This window comes from Cynara cardunculus, assembly GCF_001531365.2.
Source record: "Cynara cardunculus var. scolymus isolate 2C chromosome LG 2, CcrdV1, whole genome shotgun sequence".
NCBI lineage: Eukaryota > Viridiplantae > Streptophyta > Magnoliopsida > Asterales > Asteraceae > Cynara > Cynara cardunculus.
The window spans coordinates 60,704,711-60,716,555 of NC_037529.1; the positions used below are offsets into that span (position 1 = coordinate 60,704,711).

General features: G+C 35.0%; 1 protein-coding gene and 1 pseudogene across 2 annotated transcripts; both read right to left on the minus strand.

The window, feature by feature from the left end:
- Positions 1 to 536: 536 nt before the first annotated feature.
- Positions 537 to 4,618, minus strand: LOC112506239 (annotated as a pseudogene).
- Positions 4,619 to 8,159: 3,541 nt separating this feature from the next.
- Positions 8,160 to 11,150, minus strand: LOC112507112 (cytochrome P450 704C1-like). Of its 2 annotated transcripts, none has more exons than XM_025111542.1 (7): positions 11,095 to 11,150; positions 10,646 to 10,861; positions 10,248 to 10,550; positions 9,708 to 10,040; positions 9,366 to 9,569; positions 9,024 to 9,204; positions 8,160 to 8,367 (listed from the first exon to the last, which is right to left on the minus strand). In XM_025111542.1, exons 3-7 carry the CDS (start codon positions 10,539 to 10,541, stop codon positions 8,348 to 8,350), a joined length of 1,032 nt encoding a protein of 343 aa, XP_024967310.1. In that variant the 5' UTR covers positions 10,542 to 10,550; positions 10,646 to 10,861; positions 11,095 to 11,150; the 3' UTR covers positions 8,160 to 8,347. The 2 variants fall into 2 exon arrangements, with proteins under 2 accessions (XP_024967310.1, XP_024967311.1); XM_025111543.1 differs by having other exon boundaries at positions 8,160 to 8,373; positions 9,708 to 10,004; positions 11,095 to 11,149.
- Positions 11,151 to 11,845: the final 695 nt, after the last annotated feature.

Below are 11,845 nucleotides of genomic sequence, written 5' to 3' on the forward strand. Positions count from 1 at the left end.
AAACATATCAAACAATTTTGATGAATAAACCAAAGGAGTTCATGTATTATCAATCTAAAGCAGGCTTGGGATTTGAAAACCCAAGTTACTTAAAAAAAGGTTGTTTCTCAAGTTTCTACTTTGTATAGTTACTTGTATATAAAAGTTGATCCTAAATACAGAATGAATTTTACTAAATCATCTGTTGAAGTTGAGGCAAAAGAAGATTTCAATAGAAGCAGACTTGACAAAATGCAATTTCCATTTTTGTATGCTAAACTCAATGACACTTATCCTTATGTTAGACAACCTTTCTTAGACATAATAATATAGACAAGGTCATGGCAACTTCCAACATACACACTTATAGCATATTTTCCTCTAACTTCTCTCAGCTTTGCTTGCTCCTAAAACACGAACTATTGGTCAGCTTAAAGTTCGATTAATTTGTTCATAATTTTAGGCAACTTGGTTTGAGGCAACTAGCATTGGTTTGTAAACTTGGTTTGAGGCAACTAGCATTGGTTTATAAACATGTTGCAACAATGACTTATACCTTATTCAGTAGAAGTTGTACCTTGTGGATATGAAATTAATGGTATTATACGGACATTAAAAGCTGTAAATTTGAAGGGGTTCTCTGGGTGGAAGTAACTATCGTGATCAAGCCATCTTTCTGGTCTAAACTCATGTGCAATCGTCACCCCATATGAACTTCATCCTTCCCATCGTATATGGCAAGTAAAATAGCATATCTTATTTCTTCACATTACAACCATCAGGTAGAACATCATTTGAGATGCATATCTTTGGGTCCTAAACAATATCATATTATATCATTTCCATATTCTTACAAACTATTATGACGAGAGTTACACTACTACCATGATTGCTAATGGCTCGTCCTCAGAAAACAAAATATGAGAAATTAAACAACTTTTGAACAACTAATGGTCCATACCAATGGCACGACAGGATAGAGCCTGATGGTTTCTGTTTTAGTTGCAAGAAGATATTGCATCATGTCGAGGGCTTCCTTGCTCACACGGGCTGCAAACTCCGAAACATTTGTGGTCTCTAATTCTTCTATGTTCATGTTGGTTGCGTCTTTAATTTCTTTTGCATCCTTATATTGAACTTGTGGATGTTTGCAAAGCATGTAAGTGAGGCAATACGAAGTAGTTGTTATAGGATCTTTACTGGTAAGCGCTAAGGGAACTACTATATCTCGTACATACTTTGGATTTGTGTCACACCCCGCTAAAGCGGAAACACGAGATGTAACAGGCAAGCGAGTCATAGCAACAGTTAATAAATAACACCGTTCCAAGTTGTTCAGAAACAAACAAGTTCATCGACATAACTGAAATCTAACTGAATACAACTTTTCTCAAAATACTTCAAATTCGGACTTAATCGTTCTTGCCATGAGGATGCTCCCAAAAATCCAACCAACCTTACTTAAATCCTGAAAAGCATGAAAATAAAACAAGGTCAACTACAAAGAGTTGGTGAGTTCACGGGTTTTCAAATGCATAAAACGTTTCAATGCATAAACCAAGTAATTGCAAACTTATGAGAATTCTTTGCACTTAATAAATGTAAATCTCTCACGATGTAGAACTTGATATGCTACTGAGCCTTACCTGACCAACTGCCCCATTAATTTTCGAACAACCAAAAGTAGCCCGTACACTACTTAGGTCCCACAGTTCGATATAGTACTAATTCAGCGGTGGTCCAAATTCCACATGATTAGACCAAGAAAAACGTAGGTAATGTGCACCCCTTTCTGGGTGGGACTGTCAACACAATAACGGCTATTCACAATACCACGGCTCGGGGATGTACCCGAGTTAACAAGTAGCGTTTACGGACGGGGATTTTTATTTGGAAAAATATACTCCCAAGCATATCAATTTAACATTTATTCAAAGTGCAATAACAATTAACAAATATAGCTTAGGAAAACCTGACTAAGCAGTTCCTTAGTCCAGAGGTTTCAAGCAAAGCATCGACTAAGCAGTTCCTTAGCCCGAAGGTTTTAACCAAAAATAAACATGCATAGTTTGCTCAATCTCATGCTTTTCCCCCATAAAATAAACAAAAGCAGTAAAAGTGGGGCCGTGAGAACTCACTAATTTGATGAATATCTAGAGGTTGCCCTTAGAAGCTTTCTAGGATTGCCCGAACTTCCTGAACAGACCAATAACCAGCGCTAAATTACTTAAAGGTTTCATGCCCAAGGTAGAGCAAAGTTGCTTTCAATGCAATGCCATCAAGGTTTTTATAAAATAAAAGCCGATATTTTAATATTTACTTTTCAAAAGGAACCTTCCAAAAATCCACATAATGACATCATCTTAAGTCATCCAAAATAATGATGACAGCCGCCACTTTCCAAAATCAAGAATTTCAGAGTGGGTTTGAGACTCTTCTTAAATACTTTACAACCCTGAGACAAACACCCCCAGAACAGATTGCATGCACTAGAGAGAGACAACAATGATGGGGAGGGGTCTCAAGCTCATTATCTTCAAGAATTTAAACTCCAGCTTGAGTCATCATCTTCGAACAAACTCCAGAAAAATATTTTCCGATTTCATCGAGTTTTAAAGATAATAAAACTGATTAAGGATGCATGCAAGATCTTCCCATACATAAAGTATGATCAGATTTTACATGCAAGGACTCACTCCTTCCTTCTTAGAGATTAAAGAACATGGATAACAGATTATCATCCTATCAAAGACATTTGCAGGTCTTTGATGAACAATCTCCCCTCTTTAAATCCCATAAATTTACTAAAGAATCGAGTAGGTGAAGAAGGATGAAGACTTTCGGATTTTTATGAAAATAGGACAGCTCAAAACATACCTTTTCTTAGAATCTTGCAAAATTCTTAGGAGCAACGGAATCCTTAAAGACTTGCAAGAAGATGGAAACGGCTTGGAGGATGATTAAGTTTAGAGAGAGGTGACGGGTTAAGCTGAGAGTTGGAAGTTGGAACTGAGAGTTTTCAGAGAAAGAGAGGTATTTATATGAAGGCTTTTAGAGAAGAAATGGGCTGACCTCTAAAGGCCCAAGCCCTTTAAATTATTTTTCTAAACAATAAACCCCCACTAACTCATTTAAACAAAACAACTAGATACTAGATTTTAAAACACCACCCTTTAATAAAAAGAATTCTTGGCCAATAAAAATGGAATTTTTGGAAATTTTAATTTTTAAATACAAAACTTACAACATCGACTTTCTTTTATGTGAAACATTTCCAAACTATTTGGCATTGCATAAACTAACTTTGTCAGCTATCCGCCGAAACGTGATCTAATGAACTAATCTTGGGAATTAAGCAAGATGATCTCTAATCATCAAAGTTAAATCCTAGAAAGACTTAGTTCACAACAAAGATCCTAAAATAAGGTACTAACCTGTAATTCCGAAATGACGGATTGTCACAATTTGTATTCTTGATATGCAAAAACCTCGATAGAATGTCTTCTTTCTTGAACTATAAATTCAAGAGAAAAATATTTAATTAGTTTAAAATATTTTTCTTTGTTTGAATCAGATGAGTTGATATATATATAAATATATGTTCTTTATTCAAAATATTTGTTGTTTGCAAATACCTGTATCTTGTATTTAGAAAGATAATATAAGCTTACCAAAGAATCATCCTTTGCATTTGCTCAATCTTGGTTTGGATCAACTTATAAACCAAGTCATCAATCACTTTAATATTTTTCTTTAACTCTACTTCTGTTCCAATACTCAAAGCCTTCTTGATCTTCCATGACATGTCAAAACATCTTTGAATTATCATCGCATTTGCATCATCTATTGCACGATTGAGTTAACACCTTCTCCATTTGAACCACTAATGTTGTCAACATCAATTCCAAAAACAATTTTAAATATTGAATCCGTCGTTGCTTTCATGAACAAGTACTGAATTTATGCAGATTGGAAATATGATGTTTAACTCTAACAACGATAATCTATGGGGTAAGCAAATGAAAATGAGAAAATAATTGAGAAACCTACAATTATATCGATTGTTTGATTGCTATTTGCTGCATCTGACAAAATCTTTCCTACTTTTAATATGTTATTTCCAAAGATTACGCTGCTAAAATCTCTCAACACTTTCGTAGAGAACTCGTGGTTTGATACCTTCCTTTGTTCTCACAATTCGTCCCCGTCGACAGTGAATATTCCATCGCCAAATAGATCCTTTAGGATATGGTAAGATCTTTACGACCGCTAACTAAATGCTTACGCGGTAAGTGATTGCTGGGTCACTTTACCTTATTGAATGGACATGACAAAGATTGAGAATCTTACCCAGTAAGAATGATAACAAGGACCGAGAGTCTTACTTGATAAGTGAGAGTGACAACTCTTACATGGTAAACTCTTACCAGATAAAAATGTTCCATAAAATTCTTCAAATAAAGTCCTTTGAGGTCTTTGGCATACCAACATAATATGAATTAATTAACATATAACAAGAGAATCTATAAAGATAAAATTTATAATGCAAATACAAACCTTAGAGCCGTCTAAACCAGAGTGGATTTGTCAACTGAAGGATCACTGCCATCAACAGTTTCCCACGAACTCCACGTGCCATTAAGGCATTCCTATTCTTAAGACAAGCAAACCTAAGCATATTGAAAAAATGGGGGAAATGACACTATCCTCCTCCAAAGCATTATGGCTAAGCCCATTCATCAATATTACCTAAACTCCACTCTAATTGAAGTATTAAGATGTAGACTTGGATACTGCCTCGGGGGGTTAGAGTTGACTCTAAACACGATTTGGTAGATATCAAATATAAGTCAAGACAAAGGCTCATGGCATATATGAAGTGTCTGACATGATTAACGATGTTGAAAACAATGATCAAGTAGATGGAGAACAATTCTTTCAAATCAATGAAATAGTGACTCATACAACGTTCACATTGTGAAACAAGCTCAATGATGTTCGTCTTGCCACATGGGAGGTAAACATACTCCATAATATTAATGAAGATGAAGGTGGCGACGAATTGGATGATGATAGCGATGATATACCGGGAAACTATGATAACGAGGATGAACCAGAATTTGAAGACATTGATGATGATTCAAATGATGAAGATGAATCGATGTTATCTGATCATTCTTCTGATTAGTAACTTGTCTTCTATATGCTTATTTCACAATTGTACATATAACTACGATTTGTCATTATCTTTTTTCATGATATCTAATGTTTGTTTTTTCAGGAGATGTCACGCCGAGAGCGTGGTAGAGGCCATCATGGTAGTCGCGGTAGCCTCATGTCTGGTAGGGGCAACAACTCTACTGGCGGGCATGGCGAACCTCATGCCGATGACATTGTTGAGTTCTCGGAGACCTCCTTCTAGATTTAGATGAATAAGAGGTGGCCATGGAGGCCCCAGCTTCGACAGGTTCAGGGTCGGGGAGAGGCCCCAACAATGAGATGCCGACACCCAGTCATCCGAGCCAGCGAAGACATCTTTTTTTGTTAGGCAATGGGTAAGTAGATGTGGTATAATACTTTTTATTACATAATAAAATGATATGAATGACTTTTGTGTTGTAAATATTTTTTTAATTGTACAGGTTTAAAGATGCCCATGTTATCTGGGAGATGACGACTATATTCAGGTCTTCCTTTGCGGGTTCGTAGCATAAATGGAAGAAAGTCCCTCAAGAAGCTCGCGACTTAATATTCCAGTGCTTTTGGGTTGGTGTACCATTTTAATGTAATTATACATATAAGGTTATTGTTTTTACATTTATAAAAATATGTGTATGTAGGCTAAGTTCCAGTAGGAAACACAGCTGGATGATACGGTTCATAATTTATGAACCAAATCCATGCACAATAGGTACTCAGATTGGATGAGCTTTGCACGTGACTAGACCATGGCACAAGCCTATCTCGGTGCTCAGCAATGTGAAGATGAGGACTTCTCACGAATTAGATTACACCGTCTTGTATGGATCCCAAAGATGTTTTGGCTTTAGATGATTGACCAGGTATGTATCTCTATTGACTATTGTGAGCTTTTTGAATTGTCATGTGTTTTGTACCGCCTTATATATGTGCTCTGTTTTTAATAGGTTTGGGACACCGAGCCTTGGAAAAGGAAATCTAGGATCAATATGGCTAACCAGAACACACAGTTTGAGGGAGTGTCGTCTACACACACCGGGGGATCGATCAATACTGCACAACATCGTGACATGATAGTGAGTATATAATCTTTTTTGAATATGTAATTCGTTCTCTATGTTTACTAACAACTTAACCTAATTGTCTAATGTAGGCGAAACTAATGGGTCGTGAGCCAACTGCTACTAAGGTGTTTGAGCGCACTCACTACATGAACCGAAAGTTCGATTAAAGTTCGTCCGACCCACCTACCGATCCTCCTCAGTTCAGTTACCATAAAGTTGCTAGGTATCATGTAAGTTTTCTAAAACCGTTACTTCGGTTAATAGATACGTTTGGTAGGTTTAAAGTACTATATTTTAATAAACATAGTGATGGTATTAGTTTGGTCTGCCATTGTTGGGCAGACATTAGACTAAGTAGATAGGTTGAGAATGTGACTACCATTGGTATTATTAGAATGCTTTGATTGTTAAAAACAGACATTTGATATGTTTTATTTACAGTCGTTATGCTGCTAAAATTTCTACATACATAAACTCACCCGTTTTTGTTTTGGTGAACCATAAGAGCGATTTCAATCGTTTAGGGGTGAGTCACAGTCTAGTACCGACATCCCTCCTCTGATGAGGCATCTCTTTGGGAGTARAGTGTTGGAGGACGGAGGAAGGGCCRCATCTTTGGTTTCAAGACCTCCCAGGATCCCTCTTATGCTATGACRGATAGATGTAGCAGTAGCACCAGGAGATCATACGAGTCAACAGTGGAGGTATGTTGATTATATTATTATATACTTTCTCATTACTAAAATTGCGAACAAATTACAGATTTTGTCGAATATTGAATATTTACAGGTTACGGAGTTGAGAGAGAAGTTTGCAAGGAGAGGAGGAATTGGAGACCGAACGGAACAACAGGGCAGATTTGGAGGCCAGACAAACTGCTTCGTTAGCCAAACAGGCCAGGCAAGCTGTTGCGTTAGCCGAACATGCGGCCTTATCAGAGCATCTTGCGGTATTTATGTGGCAGTCAGATACATTTTCCCCCCTCCCCCACCTCCCGGTAGTTAGATTGTATTAATTTGAACATTAAAATTGTATAATTGGATATTTTAAAATGTATGAATTGAATATTTTAAATTGTATGAATTGGATATTTTAAATCGTATGAATTGGTTAGTTTTAATTTGTTCACAGTTTTGGTTTGTGATATTATGGTCAATTTTTGTATAAATAAATACAGGAATTATGTAATTATAAAAAATTACTTTTAGATTAATACAAATTAGCGAGGGAAAATCCGTCGCTGAAAGTCCTTCCCTGTCCGTCGCTAATCCGTCGCTGAAAGTTCCCTCGCTGATCCGTTGTTGAAAGTTCCCTCGTTGATCCTCGTTGAATCTTTTCCCTCGCTGATCTGTCACTAAAAGTAACCGTCGTTGATCGTCGTTACCTACGAGTTTTTGTCCGACGGACTATTAACGACAGATCAACAACGAAAGACCCTTTTAGCGACGGATTTGCAAAGAAAAATACTTTTATTTCTGTAGTGAATATCAAATACTTATAAACACAAATATATTATAATATTTGTATCGGTCTTTCATTTTTCAACTTCATGAGTCATGTTTTTATTTATTTGAATTTTAACATTAAGTAATATTTGTTTGAAATATACGACCTGAGCTTAAAAGTAACAAATCAAATGAGAGATTTATATAAAATATTTCAAATTCATGATGATAAATTATAAAACTTTATTAATAAAAAAATCTTTTGGAAAGTATTTTTTTGTATTGAAGGAAGTATCTGATGATAGGGTTTTGCTAATAAAAATTGGTGGAAAGCTAGTGTAACAAAAGTAAAAAAGATTTTGTAAAACTTAGGCATTKGCGAYGCYATAATTGCRTAAGTTACATCATCAGTTYTGGTGACGAAATGKTACACCCCARCTTTCACYAGGGTCGTGACAACATGTAMRTTGTAACTTAATAAATCATACAAATCATTCATCACATTGCATCAAAAGAGTTAAAACATCATAATAACTTAAACATTGTTAATATACCAAATAGATCAAACATAGTAGTTATATTATTCGGTGCAACACAACATAATGACATATATTCAAGGTTATGGTGACWYCCAACATCTGCCCTTACATGATATTTCCCTTAATTGCTCTCGGCTTTGTCTGCTCCTAAAACAAACGATACTTGTTAGCTTCAAGTTCAATGAGTTCATAGTTTAGACAGTTAATATCCATTTGTACAAAGCAATGCAGCAAAAGGGTTTCATAAACTTGACAACATATAACTAAACATCACATACGAGCTTGCTTGTCAAAGTATATGTATCGTTAAAAGATGAGTTTCATAATTGTTGATTATGCATACCATAGATAGAACATACATACATACATACTTGCAACTTGCACATGATTAATCAAGATATTATATGTGAACTAGCATACAATAAGTAATTAGATTAAAAATTAATTATGAGAAACACAACTACATTTGTTTACTAAACACATATGAGCATACGATATATGTTTTGTTGAACATTTTATATTAGAATTGTTCACACATAGGAAAACCCGATTGACCTAGCGTGTTCGACACGGAAAATGTTCAACAAAATATATATTACCACTTATTTCCCATTTGTTAAACCATGTATATTGTTATACTTTTGCTTTCTATTTAATTGTGATGACTTGAGAAAAAGGTTTTGCGCTTGTTGTATTATTAGGTTGTTAGACACGAGATATAGGTTATGCCCCCAAATATCACCTCTATTTTATATATGATGTTTTAAATTTAAGGGTAATTGCGTGTATATATATACCGTATCTTTTCGAAACACAAATATGCAGTGGGCCATCGATCTGAATATTGATCGTGGTTTTGTACTTTGGGATTTTGTTTTCATCGCTCATCTTGAACACGAAGCAACCCAACAAGATAGAAGAGAATATCTTCATTTGCCTATATGCGAAATCTCGGCCCAAACATATTCTAGGTCCCGCCTGTGTATAAATAAAACCAATTACTACTATGAATGTGTATCATCAATAAAAAGCTAGAAATGTCGCATATATGGACATGTTGGTTGTTTGCAACAGTGACTTGTACCTTATTCAGTAGAAGTTGCACCTTGTGGATATGAAATTAATGGTATTATACTAACCTGAAAAGCTGTAAACTTGAAGGGGCTCTCTAGGTGGAAGCAACCATCTCGATCAAGCCATCTTTCTGGTCTAAACTCATGTGCATCCTCACCCCATATGGACTTCATCCTTCCCATTGCATATGGCAAGTAAAATACCATATCCCCTTTCTCAACATTACAACCATCTGGTAGAATGTCATCTGAAAAGCATATCTTAAAGTCCTACATAATATCATTTCATCTTCATATTCTTACAAATTTTCAGGATAAGAGTTGCACACAGATACCATTGCTAAAGGCTCATCCTTAGAAATCAAATATAAGAAATTAAACAAGTGTTGGACAATTAAGGTTGCATACCATCGACAAGGCAGGATAGAGTCTGAGGGTTTCCGTTAAAGTTGCATGAAGATATTGCATSTTATCAAGAGCTTCCTCACTCACACAGGCTGCAAACTCCGCAACATTTGTGATCTCTAATTCGTTCATGTTAATGTTGGTTGCTTCTTTAATTTCTTTTGCAACTTTATCTTGAATATGAGGATGTTTGCAAACCATGTAAATGAACCAACACAAAGTAGTTGCTATAGGATCTTTACCAGCAAGTGCAAACGATACTACTATGTCTCGTATGTACTTTGGATCTGTATTCTTGATCTGCAAAAACCTCGACAAAATGTCTTCTTTCTTGAACTGAAATTCCATATAAAAATTTGCTTAAAACATTTTCTATGTTTGAAATTTTAATGAAAAGTGTCGAACTGTACATATGTCAACAGGAAAGTTCATTTAGAAACGCTAAAATTTTGGGAACCAACTATTCATGACAAATATACATGAATATTATTCATTAGTAGTTGATTCTCAACTGGTTTTCAAAATATTTAGCATTTCAAATACCTCTTCCTTTACCAATGAATCATCCTTTATGTTGTGCATTTGCTCAATCTTGGTTTGGATCAACTTATAAACATAGTCATCAATCACTTTGATATTTTTCTGTAACTCTGCTTCTGTTCCAATATTCAAAGCCTTCTTGATCTTCCATGACATGTCAAAAAATCTTCGAATAATCAACGCACTTGCATCATCAACGGCACGACTGAATCTAATACCTTCTTCACTTGAACCAGTAATGTTGTCAACATCAATTCCAAAACCAACTTTAAATATTGAATCCGTCGTTGCTTTCATGAACAAGTCCTGGATGTTTGCATATTGGGACATAATGTTTAGCTCTAACGACAATAATCAATGGAGTAAGTAAATGTTAGTGAGGAAACTATAGAGAAACCTACAGTTATATCGATCTTTTCGTTGCTATTTGCTGCTTCTGACAAAATGTTGCCGACTTTTATTGTGTTTTTTCTAAAGACTACACTGCTAAAATCTCTCAACACTTTCGTAGAGAACTCGTAGCTTGATACCTTCCTCTGTTCTCGCCATTCGTCACCATCGACTGTGAATATTCCATCACCAAGTAGATCCTTTAGGATGTTGTGGATATGCGCTCCCTACAATATTTTTTTACAATAGTAATTTGTAAAATGAATTCCATAAGAGGGTCTGGTATACCAATATCTCAATACGGGGAACCTTAATCGAAAAATTAGATGGAGCAAAAAAGTGAAGGATATATATTCCGAGTGTTGGTTAAAAATGGATTCCATTGAGGTTGGTTAGACCTAAAAGAAAAAGGATAAATGAAAAACTGAAATTATGACATCCAATTAGGACACGCACACACCTTGCCATAATTTTTGAAATTTGTCTTGAGGATGTACTCCACAATTGAAGGATCAGATGTGTAAATCTCACCGCGAAAAGGGTTAAACACTCTATAAGTTTTGTATATTGTGGCGAGATTAGTATTGTAATCATGCAACGTGCGATAATTGATGAGTTGATTAAACTTAGTTCCGCCACATGGATGGTACGTCTTCGTCTTCTTCCCATATTTTTGTGATTGATGGTAGATATAGGCTAAAAGAAGAAGAAATAGAGGTATGAAGATTGAATTTGAGAGAAAATCCATCTTGTGAGAAATGAGAGGGAATGTGTTCCTTTGATCAATGTTAGGGATGAGTACTCATATATATATATATATATATATATATATATTTATTTATATATAGGATCCCCTTTATTACCTTGATAATTTTTATCATTATTATATTATTAGAGTAAAATACATTTTTATTTATGTGATTGCCATAGACTCTTAGCTAGCTCTAGTCATTGTTTTGAACTAATTACAATTTTGACGACTGTATTTATCACTTTTGGTCCTTTTTCACAAACTTCTTTTTTAAAAGTAAACTAAAAACTTGGTCCTTGAGGTTTATTGAAAACAACACTTTTCATCATGATTTGCACAAATATATTGATTTGTCCTCTTTCACAATGGTCGTTAATTGAAGGGTTTCTTCAAATGAGGTGCACTTTAACATTTATATATATATATATATATATATATATATATATATATATATATATAT